The sequence below is a fragment of the Camelus bactrianus genome, chromosome 12 (genome assembly GCF_048773025.1).
Source record: "Camelus bactrianus isolate YW-2024 breed Bactrian camel chromosome 12, ASM4877302v1, whole genome shotgun sequence".
NCBI lineage: Eukaryota > Metazoa > Chordata > Mammalia > Artiodactyla > Camelidae > Camelus > Camelus bactrianus.
This window is the reverse complement of record NC_133550.1, coordinates 57,316,419-57,342,257: the sequence shown is the minus strand read 5'-3', so window position 1 is coordinate 57,342,257 and position 25,839 is coordinate 57,316,419. Positions and strand designations below refer to the sequence as shown.

The 25,839-nt window shown below is 46.3% G+C and overlaps 1 protein-coding gene across 5 annotated transcripts in view; it reads left to right on the top strand.

The window, feature by feature from the left end:
* The window catches only part of MYRFL (myelin regulatory factor like), a 111,831-nt gene that overhangs the window by 59,733 nt on the left and 26,259 nt on the right, over positions 1 to 25,839 (top strand). For all 5 annotated transcript variants that reach the window (XM_074375408.1, XM_074375407.1, XM_074375405.1 and 2 more), the window contains 6 exons: positions 1,485 to 1,561; positions 3,114 to 3,224; positions 4,925 to 5,015; positions 11,509 to 11,709; positions 17,984 to 18,092; positions 18,818 to 18,927. In XM_074375408.1, the coding sequence (XP_074231509.1) occupies positions 1,485 to 1,561; positions 3,114 to 3,224; positions 4,925 to 5,015; positions 11,509 to 11,709; positions 17,984 to 18,092; positions 18,818 to 18,927 (699 nt within the window). The remainder of the gene's footprint in view (positions 1 to 1,484; positions 1,562 to 3,113; positions 3,225 to 4,924; positions 5,016 to 11,508; positions 11,710 to 17,983; positions 18,093 to 18,817; positions 18,928 to 25,839) is intronic.

The following is a 25,839-nucleotide window of genomic DNA, read 5'->3' as shown; positions in this document are numbered from 1 at the left end:
CGTAATGATTTGATTATTTTTGACACTGGTGCATTTTGACATGCCGAAGATTCACAGTGCTCACCAAATTCTCAAAGGAACCTCTAACTTTAAAAAAGCCAAGGAACCACTAATCTAGTCAATGCCTCTTCTTTTCCAATTTAACAGAGGGGAAATTGAGGCCCAGTAAAGTTACACAGTTCACCCAAGGTGGTAAATGATAGAATGCAGGTAGGATGACTTTTGAGTGGTCAACAGGTATTTTTTTAATTGCTACCTGAGATCCAGCTCCTTAGGATGAGAAACATCCATTATCTGCATAGCTTTTCCTGATCAGGAAACCTTGGCCCAACCACTAAGTCTGCCAAAGTGGGGCTCGACTGCTGAACACAGCTCACAACCGAACTCCTAAACAAAACCAATCCAAACCAAACCAAAATAAAACAAGCAATAATAAAACATATTTTTCTGATTATGGAAGTAACATGAGTCCATGGTGAACATTATGGAACATATTAGAAAAGAGTGGAGAAGAGAAAAAATTCATTCATATTTGGGATCCACTATCTGATAGCCTAATTTTGCCTCATATGTTTGTTATTAAAATTAATCTCAAATTGTTAATATTATGTTGTGAAAATGGAATTATATGATATCATTAAAGATTCTATAAAATATTGTTTACAGAGATGATACTATTTTCCATTTTATCGAGATACCACATTAATTCCTGTATTATTGTAAATTTTGTTTCTTTTTCCAATTATTTATTGTTGCTAATAACACTGCAGTGAACATCCACGAATACCCATCTTTGCATGAGGATAAATTCCAGAAGAGGAATTTATACATCGAATCAGTGAGCATTATTGAAACCCCTGATGTAGGTTACCCAATTGCTGTCCAGAAAGATTGTTACTATGCAAATACTTACAGGCCATATTTGGTAGGGCAGATCTCAGCACGCCCTTGCCACTATTCAGTGATAACCAGAAGAGTTTGTAGCAACTACTGAATGAATGTCATTTCCTATATTTCATTTATTTTTATTGTTTGCTGTGAGCTCTTCTTTTAAGCTCTGCAAAGGTTGGGATTTCTGTTAATTTTGCCTTCTTCTCATCTCTAATGCTTGGTGCACAGCAGGTGCTCAGCAAGTATTTATAGGATGAATGAATGAATGAGTGAGTGCATGTGTCCTTCGAGTTGCCTTGCTCTTATGTTTTACTAGCCCACTCTGTAGTCACTGTTCACCTGAAACCCTCTGTGGTCTTGTGCTTTCTTTATTTAGTTTTACAGATGTTTGTTTCATTTCTCACCAATGACACACCACTTTAAGGTCAGGGCTGTTGTCTGAAACATCCTTTCAGTGACTTGTCCTTCCTGCCAAGTGCCCAACTTGATGACTTGGGAAAATTTTTAAACACTTGAAAATTATTTACTGTTGAGCATTTTAACTAATAAATAAGTTACTTGTTAGTAATTACTTTTTTTGCTGTTCTACACAGGTAGAAGCCACCAATCAAATAATTGCTATTGAACAGTCCCAAGCAGACAGAAGCAAAAAGATTTTCAATCCTGTTAAGTAAGAAATTTTTTTCTAAATTTCTTTGTGAATGTTTTGGGAAGAAGGCCTCTTGCCTGATGTATGTTGCTTATTTAAAATAAATTCTGGGGGCAGGGAAGGATAAATTTGGAATTTAGGATTAACAGGTACACACTACTGTATGTAAGATAGATAAACAACAAGGACCTCCTGTCTAGCACAGGGAACTATATTCAATATCTAGTAATAACCTACACTGGAAAAGAATCTGAAAAAGAATACATATATTTATGTATAATTGAATTACTTTGCTGAACACCTGAAACATGTAAACCAACTAACTTCAATCAAAAAAATTGAAATTTAAAAATAAAATAAAATGAATTCCACTGTAGAAATTGTACTGTACTAAATCAGTAGTAATATGTTAATATTATGAACACATGCTTATCAACAAAAGTAAAGGTAAAATACATTGAAATAACTGCAAAAAATTCCTTTTTAAAAGCTCCATTTTAGGGGAAGGGCACAGCTCAACTGGTAGAGTGCATGCTTAGCATGCACGAGGTGCTGGGTTCAATCCCCAGTACCTTCATTATAAAAAGAATTAAATAAATAAACCTAAGTGCCACCCCCTCCAAAAATAAAATAAAATAAAATGAAAGCTCCATTTTAAAGTCACCATTATTTTTATAATCATTCATTACTGACAACCTCGCTAACAACTTTGTTTTCTTAAGATAGATTACGTTAGATCTTTCTTTTAATTTTTCATTTAAATCAGCATGATGCCAATTAGATTCCAAGGTTCTGGATCCATGCTGTGCTTACAGTTCATTTTTCTTGTTTTTTAAAGCAATATTGATAGATTGCCTAGTGGGTTCTAAAACAGAAAGCATACAGAACAGGGATTTATCCAATGCAACAGGGTGGTCCAAAGCAAGAGTTTGCCCTATAGAATGAATGGGATGTGGGATTTGCTTTTCGGCTGATTTGGCTGGGTTGAACCGACCCTGAGTCAATCCCATTTTGAGGGGAAGGAGATGGTCCTACACCCGGGACAGACCAGGCGGGAGCTCAGCCTGAAGCGCACATGTGCACACGGCACTGAACTTGCCTGGGGCATCGCTTCTCCCCGGCTGGGCAGGCTGTGCGCAGTCTTCCTCAGGAGCAGGCAAGCAGCCTCCCACGACCAGGCCAGGAGAGGGCAGACGCGGGAAGGGGGTGCCAAGGAGCTCACGAGGAACCTCGAGAAACTGCTTCAGTCGGGCGGCGAGGGCTATAGCAACAGTACCAGATGCACAAATGCAATGTGTCTTTTCTCCTGTCGTGGAGGTCAAAAAACCCGTACATGGGACAGGAGCATCGAGCCGTTGTGAGTCAGAAGCTCTGGGCTTGAGCTGAATGATGCAAGAATTATCCCGTGGCAGCCGTTCCTGACCAGGCTGTGGACGGTTTATTAAAAATCAGTGTCCTTCACGGTGTGATGAGAATGAGGGTACTGAACAGACCCGAGAATCTAAGAATGAGTTATATATGATCAGAGACTCTCTGTTCTCTTAGTCTCGGTATTTCTTGCTGTTTGTTTTAGAGTCGACCTGCTTGCTGACCAGGTCACCAAAGTAACGCTGGGCCGGTTACACTTCAGCGAAACCACAGCAAATAACATGAGGAAGAAGGGAAAGCCAAACCCCGACCAGAGGTACTGGCATCGTGGGTGAGCCCCGGGCTGGTCGGCTGCTCCACCGGACAGCCCGGTCCCCTCCAGGGGCCCCTCTGAGCCCCTGGGCTCGGCCTGCTGGGAGATTTGGGCCTCCCTCAGCCGCTCTCCTCCCTTCTCTGACTCTTCCTGTTTAAGGACACATCTCGTTTACCCTTAGGCATCTTTCTTCTTCTTTCCTCACTCCCCACGATGCCTGCTCTCCCGCCCAGCCCCACATCCACTTGTCTTCCTCTGTGATTCTCTTTGAGGGACCATGTGTTCATGTCTCATTGCTCCCAAGGGTTGAGGATTGACTGTATTTCTCAAATTCTCTGTGCTGGTCACTAGTTTCATGGCCTGAGTCCTGGAGCTCTGCTGTAGCCTTTTTTGATAAAAAATATCAAATAAATTTGCATTAATGATTTACACCTGTGGTTCTCATACTGCGGACCCAGGACCAGCAGAGGCAACATCACCTAGACACTTAATATAAATGCAAGTTGTTGGGCCTCCCTGAAAACCTACTGAATCAAAAATGTGAAGTGGGGGCCACCAATCTCTCTTTTTACAAACCCCCAGGTGACTGGATGCATGCCCAAGTTTAAGAACCACTGATTTTAGAACGTAAGTTTTGGAGTCTGACAGAACTGAGTTTGAATATTTGATACTGTCATTTAGCAGCTGGGTGACCTTGAGCACAGAACTCAACCTCTCTGAGACTCATTTTTCTGTTCTGTAAAATGGGGGCAATACCCATATCCTGCTCCAGTAAGGTTGTTTTGGGATTCTAAGCGAACTAATGTAGATAAACTGCTTAGCCCAGTGCATGACACACTTCGGGCATTCAGTAGGTGATAGCTAATAATAAAAATCATCATCACATCAGTTGTTACTATTACTGATTTCTTTGATACAAGGTAGAACTGTTGCTCTCCCGGGACTGGAGAATTTAGAGTGTTACAGGAAAAGTTGCTGAATTTTTTTTCATGCGGTTCGTAAAGCAAAAGCTTTTCTGATAGAGATAATTTTTATTTTGACTTCCCAGAAATGGTTTAATCTTAAAAATGTCTCATCAGTGGTACACGTGAAGAAGCCATTTAAATGACAGTGATGAAGGCTGCCTTGATTACAGTTGCAAGGGAGGGTTCTGGCCTTTGACTGAAGTCATCACTGGAGAATGTGAGAGGTCCGGGTTCCATGGCCAAGTGAAGATCAGTGGGGGAAGGAGCCTGTGTGCCTGGGTCAGCCCTGCTGGTCTAGGATGTGTGGCTTGGGTGGTTCTGGACAAAGGGACCTCTAAGGTGGCTTTTTGTTGTGCAAGTGAGTGAGCAGTGCTGTGCTGAGGGCCCAGGAATGCAGCAGGGCGAGGCCTGCACCCAGCCAGCCCAGGTGGGCCGAGCCCGGGGCCCCCAGCAGGGTGTCTGCCCAGTGGAGGCTGCTTTGGGCCTGCAACCCAGCTCACAGGTCCCTCCAGCTGGGCAAAGGGCAGACCCAGAATGAGAGAGCGTGAATCAACTCCTCTCTGGTTTCACAGGGGCGGCAACTTAGAGCAGAAGAGAAAATCTTTAAGTATGCAATCTGTAAAGCCCAAACCCACCTGGATAAATTCACTATTGATTAACTGTTGAGTGGTGTCTGAATGCACAGATTATGTCTCTGTTTCCTGACATGTTGGCACTGCCCTGCTGTTTCTGTATTAGGTACTTCATGTTGGTGGTTGGACTGTATGCTGCTAACCAAGACCAGTTCTACCTGTTGTCTGCCCACATCTCTGAACGGATCATTGTCAGGGTAAGCTCAGTTCTCTGACTTTTCTGGATCCCACATGCTTTCTCCCCCTATAAGTAGACATTGCATATTCAACGGAATGCATGAAGAATGCATTTTCTCAGTGGCCCCCGATGATAAAATAATGATAATAATAATAGGGACGTTTTACACAGTGGTTCTCAACCACTAGAACTTTTGTTTCCCAAGGGGTATTTGGCAAATGTCTTGGTTGTCACAACGGGGGGTGCTGTTGGCATCGAGTGGGTAAAGGCCAGGGATGCCAGCGCCTGACAATGCACAGGACAGCCCCTCACAGCAAAGAATTACCGTCCCCAAATGTCAGCAGTGCTGGTTTTTACGATATGTTCTAGGCACTGGGCTAAATAATTTCTATACGACATCCGGTTACTTTGTTTCACAATTACATTGCATTCTTTACACCAGAGGAATTGAGATTTAAGAGGGAGAGAAAGTCATCTGTGAGCACAAAGCTTGGTTTTAACCCAGGTTCCTCTGACCCCGAAGTCCGCAGGGGAGAGAAAGTAGTAGGGAGGCATTCATTCCATGCCCCAAAGTGACTGGTGACCCGAGGGACATCTGGGCCGCTGCCTAGCACATAGTAATGGCTCAGCATGGCTTGCTGAATGAATGATTGGCCACAGCTGTGGGCAGGAGGCCTGGCAGCCACAAAAACAGAAAGCTGCCAGCAGCTGCAGCTGTGTGAGGCCAGGCTGGCCACCACAGCGAATGCCAGGGACATGAGGTAACAGGTAGCCACCGGCCTGGCAGCCCTGTGGGTGGGTGGGCTCTGTGTTGTTATGGGTCTTTGAAGTGGCTCAGCGGGACACGCAAACCCCAATAGGGGACACGGTTTACGACGGGCATGTCCGCTGCTGTGGCTGTTATACTTGGGCCTGGGGACAGACAAGAGCTGCCCATGTGGGGAGGTGAGTCTTCCCTCGCTGGCTCTGAGCTGTTCTGAAACAAAGGGCCTTCTGTGTAATTCTTTTCGTCAGTGAAAAATAATAAGCCATCTATGATTGGAACTCCTGAAACTGTGTCTCAAAGTTTTAATGGAAATAAAGTAATGATGGAAATGAGGTAACACACTAACGTGTTCAGGCGTCCCAGGGTGAGGGCCGGTGCTGTGCCTGCCAGCGTGCACGCCCCAGGCTGGGCTTTCGTAGGTCCCCACCTGAGCTGTGGCGAAACAGACTCCTCTTGGGCAAAGATGGGTGATTTTTGACACCTCACCTGATGTAATCTGGGATTACTATGCTGCACTAGTATAAATCTGATTTAGTTTTAATTTATTTTATTTAAAAAAAATTTTTTTAATTGAAGTATCGTTGATTTACAATGTTGTGTTAGTTTCAGGTATACAGCTAAGTGACTCAGTTATACACACACACACATATACACACATACATTCTTTTCAGCTTCTTTTGCGTTATAGGTTATTACAAGGTATTGAATATAGTTCCCTATGCCATAGAGGAGGTCCTTGTTGTTTATCTATTTTGTATGTATCAATTCGATTTAAAATCCAGTCTGGAAACCCAGGTTGCTTACTGTTTCTGAATCCTCACGGGAAGAAATACAGACAGACAACGTCTTTCTTTTCAGAGTTAGCACAGATTGGGTATCGTGAAGGTGAGGCTCTGAGCTGTGGAATTCATGCTCGAGTCAGGCAGTCTGCCCATCACCTGCATACTCTGAATAGTTTATCTGGTGTTGAGGTTTCTCCATTGCCTGCTGACGGTCCCTGCAAAGCTATACTTGGGCTGCCGAGCGAGTCCGCACAGCAGCAACATGAGAGGGACCACACCGCCCAACATTCTGTTACGGGAGCGCTCCGTTAATGGGCGCCTGCCCTCTCATCTCCAAAGCACGATGCTAATTCAGCTCATAATGATGACTTCGACAAGTTGAAAGTTTCTGCAACTCATATTCAGTATGAACACTTAAAAAAATAAATAAATTATACTTAATTTATAATAAATTATAAATTGTATGGATTGGGTGTCATAGTATCCACTAAGTTTTTATTTGAAAAAAAAGATGATATTCCAGACTCAGTGGCTTTCTTCTAGTCATAATTTTTGGTTAAAGAGGATGCCCTGTACTACAATGTGCTGGGTCACACAGGGTCACCCTAACAAGGAGAGGAAAAATAATGGTAAAAACATCTCCCCCTCAGACTGGAAGTTCTTATTGGTATTATTTCATTCTAACCTCAAAACGCAGCATGAGAGTGAACGCAGACCTTTTTTGTATGTGTGTATATATATATATTTTTTAAATTGATGTCTAGTCAGTTTACAATGTTGTGTCAGTTTCTGGTGTACAGCACAGTTCTTCAGTCATACATGAACATACAGATACTCAAATTCGTGTTCTCTTTTACCATAAGTTACTACAAGATATTGTATGAACTTGTTGTTTATCTATTTTATATATATTAGTTAGTATCTTTTTTTTTTTTGTGGAATGCAGACTTTTGAATTTGTTTAGTCATGTAACGTTGAAACTAACCAAGAGAAAAACTGAATTCAAGAAATGGCACTATTAAAAATTCGTCAAATTGTACATCTGAAATAGGTGTAGTTTATTGTGCAGGAATCATGCCACAATACAAGTGTTTAAATAAATTAATTTTAAAAAGGTGGGTGTGTGGGGAAGAAATGGCATTATTGTCTGAATCAGTGAGTTTTAGAATCGTCCCCAGAATGCATTTCCTGCCCATGAGGTTCTAGAGGGCGCTAATCTGGACTTTGCATCATGGGTTGAGCAGAGGGCAGACCAGGCTACGTTCTATGAAAAAGCCAAATGGGCCATCTTAGTCTAAGCCCTGAGTTTGTTGGTATGAGCTCCAGGGTGAAGGAAGAAAAATTTGGCAACTGAAGACATTATAAGACCTGACCACATCACATAGAGACCTGCAAATTGCATTTAGCAGATCCATTCATTTTGAGACCCTGGAGTCCTTTCTCCCCATAGCGGAAATTAGCATAAGGGTGACCGTATGAAGGTTGGACTGGACGAGTTTCAGGCCGCAGGAGGGGTTCAGGAGACCACGCGTTCAGAATTCTCCTTGGAGAGAGAATGGTCGGCAGGACCCAGCAATTGTTCATCTGGGCTGTCAATCAAAACGGCTTTGGAAATAGAGCATGGTCCCATGCTGTAAATTGGCCAATTTAATGGAAATTAAGGTTGACGCCAAAGAACGGATTTATTTCCCAGGACTTTGTTTTGGGGAGCACTCCCCAGCAGACTTCCTTCAGATTCTCCTTGTTAATGATGAGGCTTTCTTTCAGCTCTACTTTTCTTCTAAAACACATAATTAAACCTGGTTTGAAGCGCTGTGTTGCAAGCAGGAGGGATGATTACCTTTGTCTGCCTTTCAAAGACACGCCGGGGTTTCCTAGTTTCGAAAACTAATAAATTATTCCAGTTCCTTTTCCAGAAGAACAGAAACGGGCATGTCCCCCCAAAGTCTTCCTTTACTGCTCTTCAATCGCACACCCAGGGTCGGGAGAGTCAGTGCATTTGCAAGGATGACGAGGGATGGGGGGAGAGCAGAGTCATTCCAGGTACCACCTCTGTTTTCACTGGCTCTTGCCCATTTCTGACCACAAACCTCCCTTCGCGCCCTCAACAGACACTCGAGCTACACATACACACACACACACACACACACTCACACACACACACACATCCTTCTTCTGGAGTTCAGCTGAATTTTTATTTACTCAAAAGGAGGAATCAGTGTGCGGAGCAATGTCTGTTTCCCTCTGCAGCTGGAATTCAACAGAACCATCTATTAGCTATGTCAGGGGTAACTCATGACCCCTTTCACAGTAGTGTGGAAGTAGTGCATGGCAAGGAGAAATAGTTCTTAAGCTTTATCGAGAATAAGAATCCCCTGGAGAGCTTGTAAAGACACGGATTCCTGGGTCCCACCTCCGCAGTTTTTGGGCGAGTAGGTTGGAGATGCCCGAGACTCTGAATTTCTAACAAACCTCCTAGAGATGCTGTTTACTGCTGGCCTGAGGATCACACTTTGAGTAGCACCAGTAAAGAGCATTTTTAGGCCCATTTTCCATAGCCCTTTCAAAAGACACAAAAATGGGTATCTTTTTGTGACTGCCTTCCTCAGCTCAAGCTTTCCTATTACGCTCTTTGGCTGCTGCGTTAGAAGCCCAAACAATGGTAAAGCGAAGAAATCACAGCTTTCCATCCCAAACTTAAATGGCCTCAAATGACTACTAACGATGTTTCCTCTTCCAGGCACCTGCAGGGGGTGCCATTTACATTGTGTTCTTTGTGAAGGGTGCTCCCTTGGAATTGTGCAGCCCTGTAGACGTGTTGCTGAGGAGAGCAGATTAATTGATTACAGGTTGAACAGTGGTTACTATGCACAGCAGAATTTGTTGGGATGAATTTGGGACCATCCATCCTCATTTTTACACAGTGTTCATGCATACATGATTTAAATCAACTCCCACAACCCCGTGAGATAGGTAAAGAAGACCAATGTCTTCTTTATTCTTCAGAGGAGAAAACTGGTACAGAAAGGTTAAGTGACTTCCCGAAAGTCACACAGCCAGTTTGTGTCACAACATAGACTAAAATGTTCGCGTCTACCCTCAATATATGAGGCTGTGAGATAAATAATAAAAATATTTTAGAAACTTTAATTCATTTTGGTGTTTGATATCATTGAAACTGTTGGGCCACATGTGAACACAACTTTGTGATTCCAGAATATTTTTCTGTGATTCCATTTCAGTTTGCTTTGGCACATTAAGATCCTGGATACCAGAGAAGGGAAATAAGTTCACAGATTTTATAATTACATTTCCCACTACTGATGAGGATTTCTCTTTAAAACTATACATTTAAAATATTGTAGATCTGCGGCCCTTTCCAAAATGATCTGAACACGTTTAGGGATCTGAGTTTTCATTTGATGAAAACCAGGGGAGATTGTGGCAACTGTTCCCCCAAACTGAATCTACTTTTATTTGCTTCTCCAGTGCTATCAAGTTACCAACAGGATAATAATTACCCCAAAGCTCATTAAGAAAAAGAAAATCCATCACTGTCCTATTTTATCTCCTTGAAGTGGCTCATTATGTTCAGAGGAGAGCAAAATACATCGACATTTTATACGGCATACCTTTGGATGTAGCTGATTGCTCGCTATAAAAGGATTTGAGTCAAAGCCAATTTGCCATTCACAACCAAGGGGGCTCTAGGAACCTTGCAGAAAGGCTCTTTGCTGGAGTGAATTCACACAAAATAATATTCAAAGTTGTTACTTTGTATTCTTTCCCTGCTTTTGTCTATCCAGTGTCAATGGTTGAGTCTTCCAAACAGCTCAGAGCTCAGGCAGGTGGGAATGAAATAGGAAGTTGAAGACACCTAAAAGTTCTTTTAACTGAAGCCAAACTTAGAACTAAATTTTGAGATTTCTTTTCATTGTTATTTTAAATTGGCACACATGCACATGGTAAAAACCGTCAAATAATACCAAGAGAGTAGGTAGAGAAGATTAGGTCATAATTTGAAAAACAAATTAATTTTGAGGATTTCCATGAATTCACTTAAAGATATGTGGAAATAGATTCAGTGGCTACAGGGAAGCGAGGAGGAGGGGAGCAGTCACAGTGGAAAACTCTTAGACAAAAAAATTTATCTAACAGTAAAATTTGGTTTTACTTGTCTTGTCTTTGGAGATTGCATTTGGCCAGAGTTACTTCTAGGCAACACCACAAAAGTCAAAGTTAGAATCATTACTTAATAATCAAAGGAAGTATATTTGCAGCTCCAGAACTTAGGAGCCTTATGACCTTGGGCAAATTGTTTATCCTTTCAGAGTCTTAGTATCAGTAAAAGAAGGTTAATGGTCCAATCTCACAGAATTGGGGTGAGGATTGGCACAAAGCAAATGCAGCTGTTACAGCTCTTCCTCCAGCATCATCTGCTGCTTAAGGACTAGCTGAGTTGCATGAAATATAGCGACATTGTCATTCCCTTGTCAATTGTATAAGGAATCATAAACATGAAAGTGTTTTGAAACTATAAGAGGGCTAGCTAAATTCAGGGTAATTTTCTTTAGTTTATCCCAGCTTTAATAAACTTGTAATATTTTCTGATGTAATATTCTGGTTTTAAGTCATTATTATTATCCCTGAAGAGATAGTCCTTTTAGTTTTCTTCTTCCTAATCGTCCACCTAGGGTAACTGACACATTCACCATTCCAGATAGGGACTGGCGCTGCGAACAGTGACACCCAGAGCTCCTGCTCGTGGCAGGCAGGGCAGTGAGGGGATCCTCCCTGGCTCCCCTGGGGACACAGTTATTCAGATATGTCAGAACGTCCCACCCCACGTGTGATTCTCAAGTGACTTAGCCAACTTTCTCTTTTCCTTTACTCTGGGGAATAAAGCCATTGTCTATTCCTGCTTCTGTAACTTTTATTGTAATATATGTATCTATTTTTTCCAGGCCTCCAACCCTGGGCAATTTGAAAATGACACTGATGCCTTATGGCAGCGAGGACAAGTTCCAGAATCTGTGGTTTGTCACAGTCGTGTGGGCATAAACACAGACGCACCGGACGAAGCTCTGGTTGTCTGTGGCAATGTGAAAGTGATGGGGACAATTATGCATCCGTCTGACAGCAGGGCAAAGCAGAACGTCCAGGAGGTGAGCACGGGGCTGGCCTCGACACCTCCTCTGACACCTGAGCCAGGTGTCCGGGCCCTCCTGGGCTCTGACACGCCTGGCCCAGGCATCTCTCCGTGTCACCTGCTGGTGTGAGATGAACACGCCGCTTAGCAGTTGTGAGGGTTGGAGCCATTAGGCGTCTCTGCTGAAACCGTCAAGCAGCTCCTGCCCCAGAGGACGAATCTCCCTGCCGGGAGCAGTGGGCCATGGTGGCAAAGCGCTGGCTTCACAAGCGGGAAGTCTCTGAGTTCTTTTCCACGGGCCATTGCCTTTCCATCCACGAACTGTCAGCTCCTGGGGAGTCCTTTTCCTTTCCATCTCTAAACTTCCATCTCCCTGATCATCTTCCGGGCGCTGGCCAGGTCCAGGTCCTGCCTGCATTTCTCCTGGACCTCTCCAGCCCCTTCCTCCCAGAGTCCCGGGCGCCAGCCCCGTCAGCCAGGGTCCCCTCAACTCCACACCTTTCTCCACCTTCTAGGTCCCACTGCTCCAGGTTCCAGGGGTGCCTAGTGGAAATCAGAATCAGGCTTAGAAATCAGGGCGCTGCTTGTTAGCTTGTTGCCTGGATAAAATGCTCAACCTCGCCCAAGCTCAATGTCTTTATCTCTAAGATGGAAATGGTGCCTCTCTGCCTGACCCCTCTGAATCTTTTACAATTTTTAACCTGTTGAGAAAATAACTACAGAATCTTCTTGGAAAGTCAGAGCTGCTGTGAAGACCCACGGGATTAGGACTAAGGTGCCAGGTCACTCCTGTTTCCACCGTTTGTTTCCTTCTCGATGCTTCTAACACCTCCCCACGCGCCCACCTCTGCTTCTCCTGTAAACATTTTTGAGGTGGTAGCAGAATGGTGTTTTTAAACCTCCTTTCCTTATTCTTTCTTAGTTAAGAGGACACCTAATCTGTAAATCATTGGCCATTCCTCCAGAGTGCATTCCTTTCCCAGTGCAAATCTGCACTGGCTTTTCTAAACCAGCCCAGGAATGTCCTCTTTGGCGGAGAAGATTGCAAAGAATGGTTGTAATTGTCGACTTTTACACTGACTGCAAGGCTGCGTGGTTCACATCAGAGGAGCTGTGACCTACTAGCTGGACGGGAGCTCTCAGGGCTAAAAGGTTCTCACATAACGTTTCTAGATACCAGTCTTAGATTTTGTGCCTTTGCCTTTGAGAAAGAGATGACCTGTCTGCGTTTCAGATCGCACCAACTCAGACATGCTTGCAGTTGGCTATACCGCTCCCCACCAAGCCTCATCTCAATGTAAATAGAGGAGCCCCTCCCGCTACCACTGGGCTTTCCCAGAACTTCATTCACCAGACGTCTTCAAATGGTGCTCCTTGGTTTGAAGGACATATATCGTCTTAAAATAACAAGCTTCCCTGGCGGGCGGGGATAACTCAGTGGTAGAGCGTATGCTCAGCATGCATGAGGTCCTGGGTTCAATCCCCAGTCCAGCCATCAAATAAAAACAAAAAAGAGAAGGAAAAAAAAAAATAACAAACTCCCCTAGAATTTCTTCAGTCCCACTAGGAAGCCTTCTCCATCCATGAAGTGAAGTGTCACCCAATCCAGTCTCTACATGTGACATTCCTGTGTCCCCCTCTGACTCCCAGCAGCAGGAGGGAGTAAAGAGAAGCCAGTCTCTGGTTTGAAGGCTAGAGGTTTTTGTCCTGATTCTGGGACCCACTCACCCAGGGACTTTGGTCCAGACATGGTCTATCTATTTACTGTTCTGCAAACAGGGAACACCCATATTCATTTGACTCGTATTAGGGCTCTTTCTAAGCTCATATATAGGAAGGAATTTTTTAGCTGCAGGAGACTAAACAAATGGATTTTACTACTATTGTAAAAAAATGCAAATTATATATACTTCATCAGTTACATTATTTCGTATTAATATATTAGTCCTGCATAAGTCTACCCACATTTATGAAGTACATGTTTCTAGAAACCTTGTCTGTTCCACTGGCCATTTATTACAGACAGGAGAGGTGATGGTGATGTCGCTGACGGTGCTCACAGGTGTGTGAACGTCACCTTCGCCTCATCCTGACGCAGTTTCCCCAACTTTTGAACAGAAGGCTGTTCTTCCAAATGTGCTGGGAAGCGAAACTTTGGTTGATCTGATTGTGAGCGTGAGACCTGAGGCAGCCTCCCGTGCTTTAAGGATGCACGGTAGCCTTGGCTGGTTTCTGGATCAGCTGATGTGAATGAGCTGTAGGTGCCAGCATGTCCCCTGGTCCCGAGATGGGAGGGTGAACATAGGCTCAGAGTCTCCTCACTCGGGGCAGTGGGGGCGGCTTGGTGGGTATTAAGCACACAAGTGTGCTGGGTTGGGGCACTGGTGGAGATCCCGGGGGCTCTTCTGGATGCACGTCCCAGACACAGAGAAGAGAAAGCAGCTGTGACAGCAACCTGCGACACTGAGGCACTGGAAAACAAGTTCAGCTTCAGAGAAGAACCACCTCAGTTACCCAGCCATGGCGTTCACTGAGTGATGGCGGCCTGGAGATGGAGATGAAGCCCTTACAATGGAAACTGACAAAATCAAGGCAGAAAGCGTGTGCTGAAAACCCAAGGGGCGTGAAGAACACCAGTGTCAATGCAAAAAAACAAAACCCAAACCAAAAACAAAAAAAAGAACAACCAAATAAAAGAAGAAAGTGAACACTGAATGCATCAGCCAAATCCTCTGGTGAAGGCTGAACACCAGGCAGCAAAGGAGTGAAAATGAAAAGCCAGGGGGGAAAAATCAGTTAAGGTGAACAGCTCCAGGATGATTTCTCCCAGCCGCACCCTCAGTGTGCTAGTTCAGCCAAAGTCTCCCCGCAGGGCCACGAGCTAGATGCAGAAGTGCCTCACTCTGGGGGAGCCAGTGCCACCCCGGGGGCTCCTGATGGGAGGCTGATCGTCCCGGCTGTGGCTTTTGGCTAATGAGATCTCCCTCCCTGAATGACCTGGAGTCCACGGACTGGAATGTCTTCCCTGTGGTGCGATCCTTGAGTTAGTGATATAGAAACCTTGGGTGAGAGGCAGCAGGACAGAGAAGGCCACTTGCATTCACAGTCAGAACTTTCCAAAACCTCTGATCAAGTCAGACACCCAAATTCAGATTCCAGCCTCGTACTCAACACACGTGGATGAGCCAGGCGTGGTGCTGAGTAGTGGCCTTTGTACACGTCTTCGTAGAGGATTCCAAGAGGCACAGCCCTCACCTCGAGGGCTTTCCTGGGGCCAGACGTACGTGCCACGGGGAACATGGAATACAGTCTGTTTATATTTAGCTTCAGCAAGTCTGTGATCCAGCATTACAAATCACAAGAGCATTTTCTTAGAAAAAGATTATTGTAGAAGGTGTTTAAGTCCCCAAGCCAGCCCTCAGAATTTTCTTTGGCCAAAAATCTGTCTGAAATAGAATGGTAACAGTGCTATTGAACCAAATTGCTATGTCTAGGAATATGTCTTAGGTGGGGAACTGCAGGCAAGGGTCCAACTTAGACAGCAGGGGTCATTTGGCCACCATGTAGGTTGGATGGTCGCAGCAAGGACACACCCTCCCCTGATCTCCCTCTGCAGCAAAGGAGCTGACCTGGCCTCTGCACTGGTCTCCGATGGGGCCTCATGCAGGACCCAAGGGGATGATGAGAAGCAGGCCAAGATAGTCCAGGATTCCCAAGGGTGAGGGGAGTGGGGAACAGGGCAGGGCCTGGCTGGTGCAAGGTCAGCCCAGCCTGGCTCCTGACTGACCCCCTGCCATTTCACTACCTCCTTTCTTTCATTCATAGTTTGGGTGTCTATTAGCTGTCGGACACCGTGCAGGTCCTAAGATGAGTGGGACACAGTCCTCATCCACAGGAATGGAACTTCCATTAAAATTTAAGCTTCAGATGAAAAATACTTACTGAATTTCCAGTGCCTTGCACAGAGCAGCTAACTGTTTGCTGAATGAAGGAAGGCGCTCACAGAGACAAGTCGGTGTGAGACTGTGACTGCGCCCGCCTCCTGTGGCCCCAGGGCCCTCCCCGCTCTGCCCTTGTTCTTTACCATCAAGTCACGCCAACCTCCCACCAACATCGTTCAGGGGAGCTGCTGCCTCGGGACCCGCTCTTCTGTCTGCCCAGCACCCCTATCCTGGTTTTCCTCTTTATACCCCTCTCCCTGCCGTACATCTTTCTTCGACTAACTCCTATCAGAAAGTTATTAATGCATTTAGTAAATGTTAGTTAAGCACCTACTACGTGCCAGGAGTTGTACTAGAAACTGGTGATGGGGAGATGAACAGAAAATCGTGGCCTCAAGTATGTCCTCACCCTTCTGGGGTGAACAGTCTCTAGGAATAGACAATAATAGATATTAGAGGATAATAAAAGGGACTCACTAGCTGTCTGGGGACAACTTGGACTAGTGCTGTGAAGGAAAAGAAAGGGAGTTGCTAGCACGTAAGGCCTTCCTTGTCCAGGAGGTCAAGGAATGCGTCTCCGGTGAAGGGATGTTTTAACCTGGGGGAGGTGAAGGTAGAGGAGGGGACAGAGGAGCTTCTGAGGCCAGGAAATGCCAGGAGCAAGGGTCTCGTAGTGAAGGGGCTGAGCGTGTTTGAGAACTGAAATGAGCCAAGGTCTCGGTTGGGCTTCACCACCCCTAGGAAGCCTTCTTTCGTCCTTCCCTGAGAATCTTGTAGGTTCCTCCTTGGAGCTGCCGTGATTCTCTGTTCACAATTCCATCATCACCCTGCATTTCTCACATCGTAATAGTATGTGAGTCTGTTTTCTCGTCCAGACCATGAACTTTAGAAAGGCAATCATCTTGAAGTCCCAATACTTAGTGTAGTGCCTGCTGTGTTGAAGGTGATTGGTAAATGTCAGATCAAGCGATGAATGAATTAATTGAGCCAAGCTTTTGATAACAGCAATTATCAAAACAGCAGTGCGCTCAGTGTTAGACTCCCCCACCAGCACCTAAGTAAAGCTAGTCCATTTAGCCGGTTAAGCACCAAGACACAACCTTTGACAACCAGCCAAACTGGTGAAGGACAGAGAGCCTTTAATAATATTGGAGGGACCTTCCAGCTCCCCTGGCAGAGTGGGTCCAGGGAGGAGTTAAGGGCCAAGGCAACCAACAACAGAAAAGCATCTCTGGTTACTCTAACACACGGATGAATGTCCAGGCGGCATTAACTGCCAAGAGACCACTGGTTTCATATTGCAGTTACATTCTAAAAACAAAATTTAGGGACCCACATAGAGTTACCAACTTTTTACTTGTTGAATAAGGTCATTAAAAAAAAAATCGATCCTGCTATATTACCCTGAATTGATTTAAAAAAAAAATAAATTAAAGGGGAATCCTTTGACTCCTTTGCATCAACACATTTAGTTCTAGGAAAAATTCACTATCTTGTCTTTACTGTTATCCTTTTGCTGGGACCCAGTGAAATTTTTTAAAGGAATTTGCAGGGACAGCTGGGAGGGCTTTTAACTACCTTTAAGAGCAGAGGGTGGTCTGACAGGGTGGTCTGGGGAAAAAGCCACCTGTAGGAAGGAAGCCTGGGTTTTGAGGGGCCAGCAGGTGGGTAATCTGGGCTTGCAAACTGCCACTAGAAGAAATTTTCTCCAGCAAGATGTCCGTAAGTAATTCAGTGATACAGGAAATACCCATTTGTCAAAGGTCGTTACTTGAACTAAGCACTATACTTTTTTAAAAAATGTATTTTTTATTTGTCTTTGGGAGTAGGTAATCAGGTTCATTTATTTACTTACTTGTTATAGTGGAGGTACTGGGGATTGAACCCAGGACCCCGTCCATCCTAAGCATGTGCTCTACCACCGAGCTACACCCTCCCACCAAGCACTGTGCTTTTGACTTATAAACACAAGGTCAGCCTGTATCTGTTGGGTGTTTGTCTGTGTGCTCCTTTGGAAATGCCCCCTTGCCCTCTTGGACAGCGACTGTTTCTCTCCGAGGTGAGCATTCGCCTCTCGGAGGCCAGAGGTGAGGCCAGAGGAGAGGACGAGGGAGATTTTGCCCTGTAATTTAGCTCTAAGAACTCTGGCTCAGTTTCTAAGTCAGGGATGGAAGTCACCAACATGGACCTTAAAACTTTTGCTTCTCAAAGGAGAAAAACATAAATTTCCCTTAAAATCATTTGGGCAAGTTCCCATCGCCAACTTCCTTCTCTCTGGGGCACCCCAGGCCTTGACTGGAATGGCAAACGGCTAAGTGGGTGAAATCGGCTCTTCTTTGATTAAATTAGGTTGACACGACTGAACAGCTGAGAAGAATAGCCCAGATGCGGATTGTTGAATACGACTACAAGCCTGAATTCGCATCTGCCATGGGAATCAGTGCCGCCCACCAGACAGGTACACACAGCCTTCTTAATGTCGCATTGTCAGCTCTTAAAGTGCCAATTCCCTCTTCGTCGCTATGGCATCTGACAACATCCTGTCGGTCTAACGTGTCCTCCGGGAATGACATCATCACCAGAACAGGAAAGGTTAGAGGAATGTCTTGTGTCATCTTAACTCAACACCCCCACTCCTGCACCCCGAGGTACTGGTGGAGTATTTTGAACATATTGTTTCTTTTCCCTGGAGTCTCCTCTTGCTCGTGGGATGAGGGTTAAGGGGCCTCGCGGGGCAGCGGGGTGATGGAGACAGAAGGTGGCAGGGTAGGTGGTTCTCAGTCAGAGAAGCCGTAGGCGGTGTTTATACGCCAGTCTGGAAATGGAAAAAGGACCATTTAGGGTGCAGGATCCTCCTGCAGAAAAAGCAAGAAAGTCAGGCTAATGCCCCAGCCTTACATCTATGTACAGGGAACTTAGGTACCCTTTCCAACACTTGGCTCAGAGTCTCCAGAAAGAGTAGAGAAAACGACATTCCCACTTTGAATCCCATAGTGGTCCTTGGCTCCGAGTCCCTTCTTTGCTCAAATGCATCATAGATCAGAGCAAACGCTGAGGAGAGGTGAGCATCTGTTTGCAAAGACAACCTGCGTGGCTGTCAGTATTCCATTCCGAGGTGGGCCTGGGAGGATGTGCTCCAGAAAGGTCTTTTCGTGATGAAACTGTTGGCATGTTTGTGTCTAGGAATGATCGCCCAGGAGGTGCAAGAGATCCTACCCAGAGCCGTCAGAGAGGTTGGCGATGTCACCTGTGAAAACGGAGAGACGTTGGAGAACTTCCTCATGGTCGATAAGGTAACCCCTGAGTAGATCCCTGCCCCTGGGGCTCAGTCACTCCCAGGCAAACCCCCTTCAGTGGCTTCACAAAGCACTGAACATCCAACCAGGAAAAAGAGTCCGTCCCCAAACTGCGGAGTAAGTTGGTACTGATTGTCCCACACCGCTCACAGGTACCAAAAAGAAGTCTCATAAGGGAGAAAGGAAAACGGAGCATTTGAGTCCAGCAGGTCTTGTTGTTGGAGCAACGCCGGCCCTGGGAACGTCCACCCAGCAGGTGCGCACTTCCAACAGGGACCGCGCATCGTGAGAAATAGAAACAAAGCAAGCGTTGATTAGACTTTGTCCTGAAAAATGGAACTAAAACTTATGAAAGTGTTGTCTCACGTGATATCATTTAAGTTATAATGAAAACAATGCACTCCTCATTAGAAGGATTGAAGACTGAAGTGTTGACTTTTTTTTTTTTTTTTTTGGAGCAGAGTTTTTCAACAAAACTGTATGTTTGACTTTCACAGCACAGTTGTAAATGGGTCATTTTGGCAAAGATATTCATGAGCCTTATCGCTTTTTCCCAAGGGCCTGTCTGAATTCTTTGATATTCAAATCACCCTCTTTTGAAGGAATGTCACCATCCTCGCAGAGGAGCCCCTCTGCGATGGTTGAGGGCCTAAGTCTGCCATTTCCCCGCTGGCCGATTACTTCGGTTGTGATTGGAGCGGTTCTCCGAGACCATGTCTGTTAATTCTGTGAGATCCTGTATCTCTTGCAAGGTCTGCAGATTCCCTCTCAGGCCGATTAGCTTTACGATGTGTTATTATATCGGATGCCGGAGGGAAGGCTGACTGACACGGGGATTTTGCGGGAGTCGGGAGAGACGTTCGAGTGGAGACTAATGTCTAATTTGTCGGTTCATGGGGGCAGTGCTTCCCCAGCTTCAAAGTGAACACGAATCAGTGGCGGGGAATTGTTCAAATGCAGATTCTGGTTTAGCAAGAAAGAAGTGAGACCTGGGACCTTGCGATTTGAACCAGTCTCCAGGTGAAGCCAGTATGGCCAGTCCTGCTGTTCAGCAGGCCACCTGTGGAGCAGCAAGTAGAGGGGATGTTCTCAGGCCAGGCCCTTCCACAGTCTTCTACCTACAAGCTCTTGGGCAACAGATACTGAGACAACGACATCCCGGTGGCCTGCTCAGCCCTGGGCTTCAGGCGCTGAGGGGCACAAGCCGAGTTGCTGCCTCCTGCTTTCCAGGACCCCATCTGTGATAGAAGAAATTCTTTGGTGTCTCTCAGGCCTAAGCTCTTACTACTCTTCAGAAGTGTATTATCAGAAATGGATTTTTCTTAATAAAATACTTTATTTTTCATATAGTCTACTTAAAACATAAACTCTTTTATATTTACCTAAATATAAAATATACTCAGAGGTATTTGTAAGATAGTCACCCTCACCCCGCTGCATTTTCGTAACCTTCCTGGGGTGAGAGAAGACAGCCGTCAGCCTCAGGGACCGTGTCAGCCTCAGACTTGGGAGTGTGTCACCAGGCTGCTAAGCGGGGGGCTCCTGGGGTTTTGCCTCTGGCCATGGCCCTCCCCGAGAGCACTCGGGAAAGAGGTCGCTATGCTTCCTGTGTAGATGACGCCTGCCCAGGGCCTTCTGACTGTCACTGTTCAGCAAAATAGGAAGTTCTCCCCCTGGCCCAGGATTTCCCCATTCCCAGATGAGTTGAACAGAGACAGTCAGGACACTTTGCAACCAGGAGTTCGGAGGGTCAGCATCCTCCCACTTCCCCAGGGGAAGATACACCCCAAGTTCATTCCTAGAAAGCCAAGCCCAGAGGGCTGGGGAAGCGGTGGGGGGGCATTCCTGTTCCAGGCAGCCAGGTTTGTTCATCACCCAACGAGCAATCCATGCCAAGGGGGCACTGAGTTTATAAATAAGCAGAACGGGTCCAGAGTGGAAAAGGGGCAATTCTCTTAGGAACAGGACCTTGATACAACCCACAGTGACATCATTGATGCCTCGGTCACTGAGTGAGTCCGTAACACCAGGAGCGGATGGACACCTGCACACTCTGCAGCCCAGCTTTCTTCCTTGGCTCACTTCTGAGCATAGACGTCAGCACGGTGGAGCAGCCCTCCTCTACATGACAAGTGCTCCCCAGAATGTCCTTTATTCTTTCTCACTAAAAGCGCAGGGAATGTGGCCCCCTGTGGTCCTACACTCTTTGTTGGTTGTTCCAGAAGAAGGATGCACAGACAGCCTCTCGCTTTCCTGGACTCCTCCCCATTTACGTGGGCGCCGTGGCGGCCTTGATCGCCACGTCCAGGGCTGTTTGTTTGCAAGACCTTTGTTGGGACTTCCTGGGCCTCCTGCCTGTGCTATTGTAACAGGCGGAGATCCAGCTGAGACACAGTCTCTCCCACTGGGCTCCATATCTCTTCCCCCAAATGCCTCTATTTTTAAAGAGAAATTGTCACTGAAGCTAAAACGCAGACTAGAACATGGACACGTTGAAATGCTGCCCTCCATGATCGCTATCTCATTTCCGCATGTACTTGGCAGTTTGATGCCGAAATGGGAAAGAGAATGGCTGGACCTTTACAGGCTGTCCATGCAACCAGGCGAAGCCGGAGATGAGTGATGTTGGCCAAAGCTGGTGTCAATCCACTTCTCTTTCTCTTCTTAACAGGAGCGTTGACCTTGCAAGATAAATCTCTTATCTGGAGCAATTTGCTTCTTCTCCTCAAAGTTTTCATGGTTCACATGGCCCAGTGAAAGCTCAGTGGTGGGAGATGGAGAGAGAGGGCTCGGGGCTGAGACTGAGAGCTTGCAAGGGGCCTGAGAGTCAGGACCTTAGTCTCCTCCTGCGTGAGACCACCAGGGTTCTGCCTTTTGGCTCGTTCATCCATCTGTTTACTCGGCAACTTTAAAAATTTGTTCCTGTGATTATTGGGGAACAGGTGGTTAGCTTTCTTGAGCATTACTATTATTAGGTGTATTTGGTATAAGAAAAATGTACACAGTAAATGTAGGAACTACCTTAACAAATTTCACAACTGAGTCTATATAAAGATGAGGTTTGTCTTCGGAATCGCTCATCCTTGAATAATCCGTGTGCGTGTGTTTAAGACCGCACGTCACAAGCCACCCGGCCACAACTTAGTATGTGGCTGCTTTTTGCTCATTGATTCTAATTTTCCTTCAGCCATAATGTGGCAAAAACCTGTCTATTTGAATCATGCAAAGATAAATAACACTCGGCTCCTGTCCTCAAGGCGCTGACGGTCTAAGCGGGGTGATGTGACGGTCCACAAGGAATAAGCTCTAAGCTGCGACGTGAGATGTCAAAGGCCATGGGATGCAGGGGTAAAGTGCCCCGTCGGTCCAGAGGAGGGGAGAGGATGTCTGGGGACTAGGCAGCGGCTCTTGGATGGAAAGCAAGGGGGAGACTGGGAGATAAGGGAAGGGCGAGGGTGGTGGACCTTGGAGACGGGGGCGTGGCAGAGGGGAGGAGGGCATCCCTTTTCTCATCCGCAGTCCTGCTCTTCTTACTTTGGCACCAGCTCCTGTAGGTCATCTCCCTTCTTTATTCTTTTTCTCCCTCTCTGTTGTAACAACTTTCCAACTAACCTGCTGGCTGCCAGCAGAATCATCTTCCTTAAAAACGAACCTCTGATCCTAGAGCCTCCCTTCCCCAGTTTTGGCTCTTCGCTGGCTTACTGTGAGAACCCTCCACAATCTGGATGGAATCTTCTCTTCCTAACTCATTTCCTAACACTCACACGCCCGCCCAACCCCCCAAAACACCTCCCCGATAAACTGAGACCTTCAGAATAGGATGAAGCTGCACCCCCGACACGACCTGTTCCTCGCCCCTCCCCTGGCGCCCTGTTTTCTGTTCCTCACGCTCAGAGTTTGTTTCTGTCTCAGAGCTGTTGCACTGAGCGCTCTCTGCCCTTCACATGATCTCATCACATGGATCTCAGCGCCAAGCCCTTCCTTGACCACCTCCTCTAAAGGGGTCTCCACAGCGCTCGGTCTCACTTGGTTTGTGAGATTCAGGGCCACTGCGAGGGTGGAGTGTGCTCTGCAGTAGTTAGAAAAAGGTGCTCCCTCCGGCTCCGCAGCCCTCACCCTCCCCTCGGCTGGGCCTCTGCGCCGCCGGGGATGCGCTGCAAACTCGCTCACAGCAGCCTGGAGGCGTCTGTCCCTAACTGAAACCTTCTTGTTTATTTGCCTCTTTGTTCTTTGCCCATTTCCCCGGGGAGCTGTGTGAGAGCAGAAACCATCTCTATTTTTTTCAAAACTATGTCTCCAATACTGTACTAGTGGCGTGAACCCCAGGGCTTAGAGTTCTGTAGAAATTCAACATAGGCTGGTTGAATGAACGAATGACTTCTGTGATGCCTGGATCGCTCCCGTCTACACTGCCTGACGCCTCTGGAGAGACATCTTCTAGGGTGTTCCTTGCAGTGTGTTGCCCTTCTCTTCCTCCACTGGACTGTGAGCTTCTCGGGGCCAGGGTCAATCCTGTGGTGCTTAGGACAGGACCTGACGCCTCGTGGGTTCTCCACAAGACTTTTATGTCAACGCCTGGGCTTTTGAACCTCGGTGGAAGGAGGACACGTGGTTCCACCAACATAAGGGAGTCTGCAGGAGAAGCGGTTTCCAGGGGGAAAAGATGAGCTCAATCTTGAGTCTGAGAATTCAGCTGAACGTTCAGATGGCAGTGTCTAGAGGTGGCTGGGAGCGCGGACCATGAGAAAGCAGCTGGGGGTGGAGGGGGAGCTGCAGAAGCAGGGGTGAAGATACTAATTAACAAGGAAAAGGCTATGAGGACCCATGTCACGGATTAGAAGCCTGTGAAAAAGTCCAGCCTGCAGATTTGTTTTTCCCCCATGGTGTTTGAAAATTTTTCAAATGTGTTGCCTGCTTTTAAAAATTAGATCTTCACACAAATTTTGGATTTCTGGTTCCCTCAAAATACCAGATGTGGGGACGTGGTGCTGAAGACCTGCCCCCCAACCTCCCCCCCCCCACCCCTGAGACCTGCCTGGCCTGTCTCCTGTCACCTGCCTGGCCCTGCAGGCTTGCCAGCTCACGTGGAATGAGGAGCAGAGCCCGGAAGCAGCGGACCCCTTTCAGCAAGGGCCTTTAGGGGAAGGAGAGGCCCCGAGAAGGCTGAAGGGTTGGGTGAAGGTCGAAGGAGATCGTGGGCAAACACTGGGTGCAAAAGCCACGTGAGCCGAGAGGCCCAGTAGGGAAATGCGGAGGGGCTGGATGAGAGGGGAGGAAAACGAGCCTTCCCCACATCTCTTCTGGTCTCGACGATGAGAATACCCACCCGTCGGATCTCGCACACTGGCTCGAGAGTGTGAACTTCAGCATCAGATGTAACTTTAAGGATACGTCAGCCCCTTTCTGATCGATGCTACCTTTATCCATGAGGTCTGGGGGGCCAGGTCACAACAGCCCCCTCCCTGGGGGGATAAAGGGGTTTGCTGGCCTTTGTTCACAAAGCTGCTGAGCTTGGGCTTGTCTTTTCTGGGTCCCTCGCTCTGCCTTCAAGCCGCTCAAACTAAGAGCACTGAAGAGTAAGAAAAGTAACTATGGCGGAGAGTGGTATCTGTCAGGATGTAAAACCCCCTTCATTTTTTTTTCCTCCAGTAGATTTGTGTGTGTGTGTTGGGGGGGTGTAATTCAGTGTATTTATTTATTAACAGAAGTACTGGGCATTGAACCCAGGCCCTTGTGCATGCTAGGCATGCACTCTACCACTGAGCTACACCTTCCTCCCACCAGACTTTTCCCTTCCGTCATTGTCATTGGGACTTTCGTGTGGAGGCACTACGCTCCCCATTTTACTGCTTTTCCTTTATTAAATTTTTCTCCTCTGCATCCTCATTTCCTCCTCCATCCAACCCCCGACAGCAATGGCAGCCACGCTAATGTGTTTCATATACATCCCTGGATAGGCAGGCTTTCTGGACTATTCTTAGGGTTGGTTTTTGCATGTGTTTTAAATTTCTTTGAATTATCTACATCTGCTCACTGTCTGATGTGTGGCGTCCTTGGCCATGTGTCCTTCCATTCTCCTCCAGTGATGGACTCTTCCAACTCTGTTGACCACAACCCTGCAGGGATGAACATTCTCACCCAGGTCCCCTTGTGCCTCTGTGGGTGGTTTTCTCTGGGCCAGACACCAGGTGTCGGGTAGAGGACACACACAGCTGTAATTCTATGAAATACCAATCGCTGGTCATTTCCAACTCGTAACAGCCGCTCATGAGACTGGCTGCTTCTATATACCCTCATCCACAAATGGACGTTATCAGACTTTCTAAATTTTTCAACTCCAGTTGGGTAAAGTGGTATCTTACTGCTTTAATTTACCTTTCTCTGATGAGTAATAAGGTCGTACATCTCTTTCTTGCGTTAGCTATTTAGATTTCTCCTTCTGTGAATTGTACGGCCCAGTTTATCTTTTTCAGGATGAGAATATACCTTTCCACTTGGTGCTACCATCTTGTCTTTCCCCCCAGGGCTCTCAAAATTAAAACAAAATAGACCCAGTCTATACCAATGGCTTAAGATAGTGACAATTATTTTCTGTTTCAATGGCTTCCCTTCCAGTGCTAATTACAACTTAAAACTGTATTATTTACTTGTGGTTTACTTGTCTTTGGCCACTTGCCCCCTAGAAAACATGCTTTATGAGGGCAGAGAGCCTCTAGAAAACACTGATCTAAGCGTTTTCTCCCTGCACTTAGGACGGTGGTTGGCACATCATAGACGCTTGATAATGAACTATTGATTCTGTTCATTAATTGAATATGGAGCTGCATGCATCTGATGCTAAGTGGGCCCTGGGGAGTCACAAGACACTGCCCTCAAAAGGAGCTCATTGGTCACCCGGGGAAGCCAAGA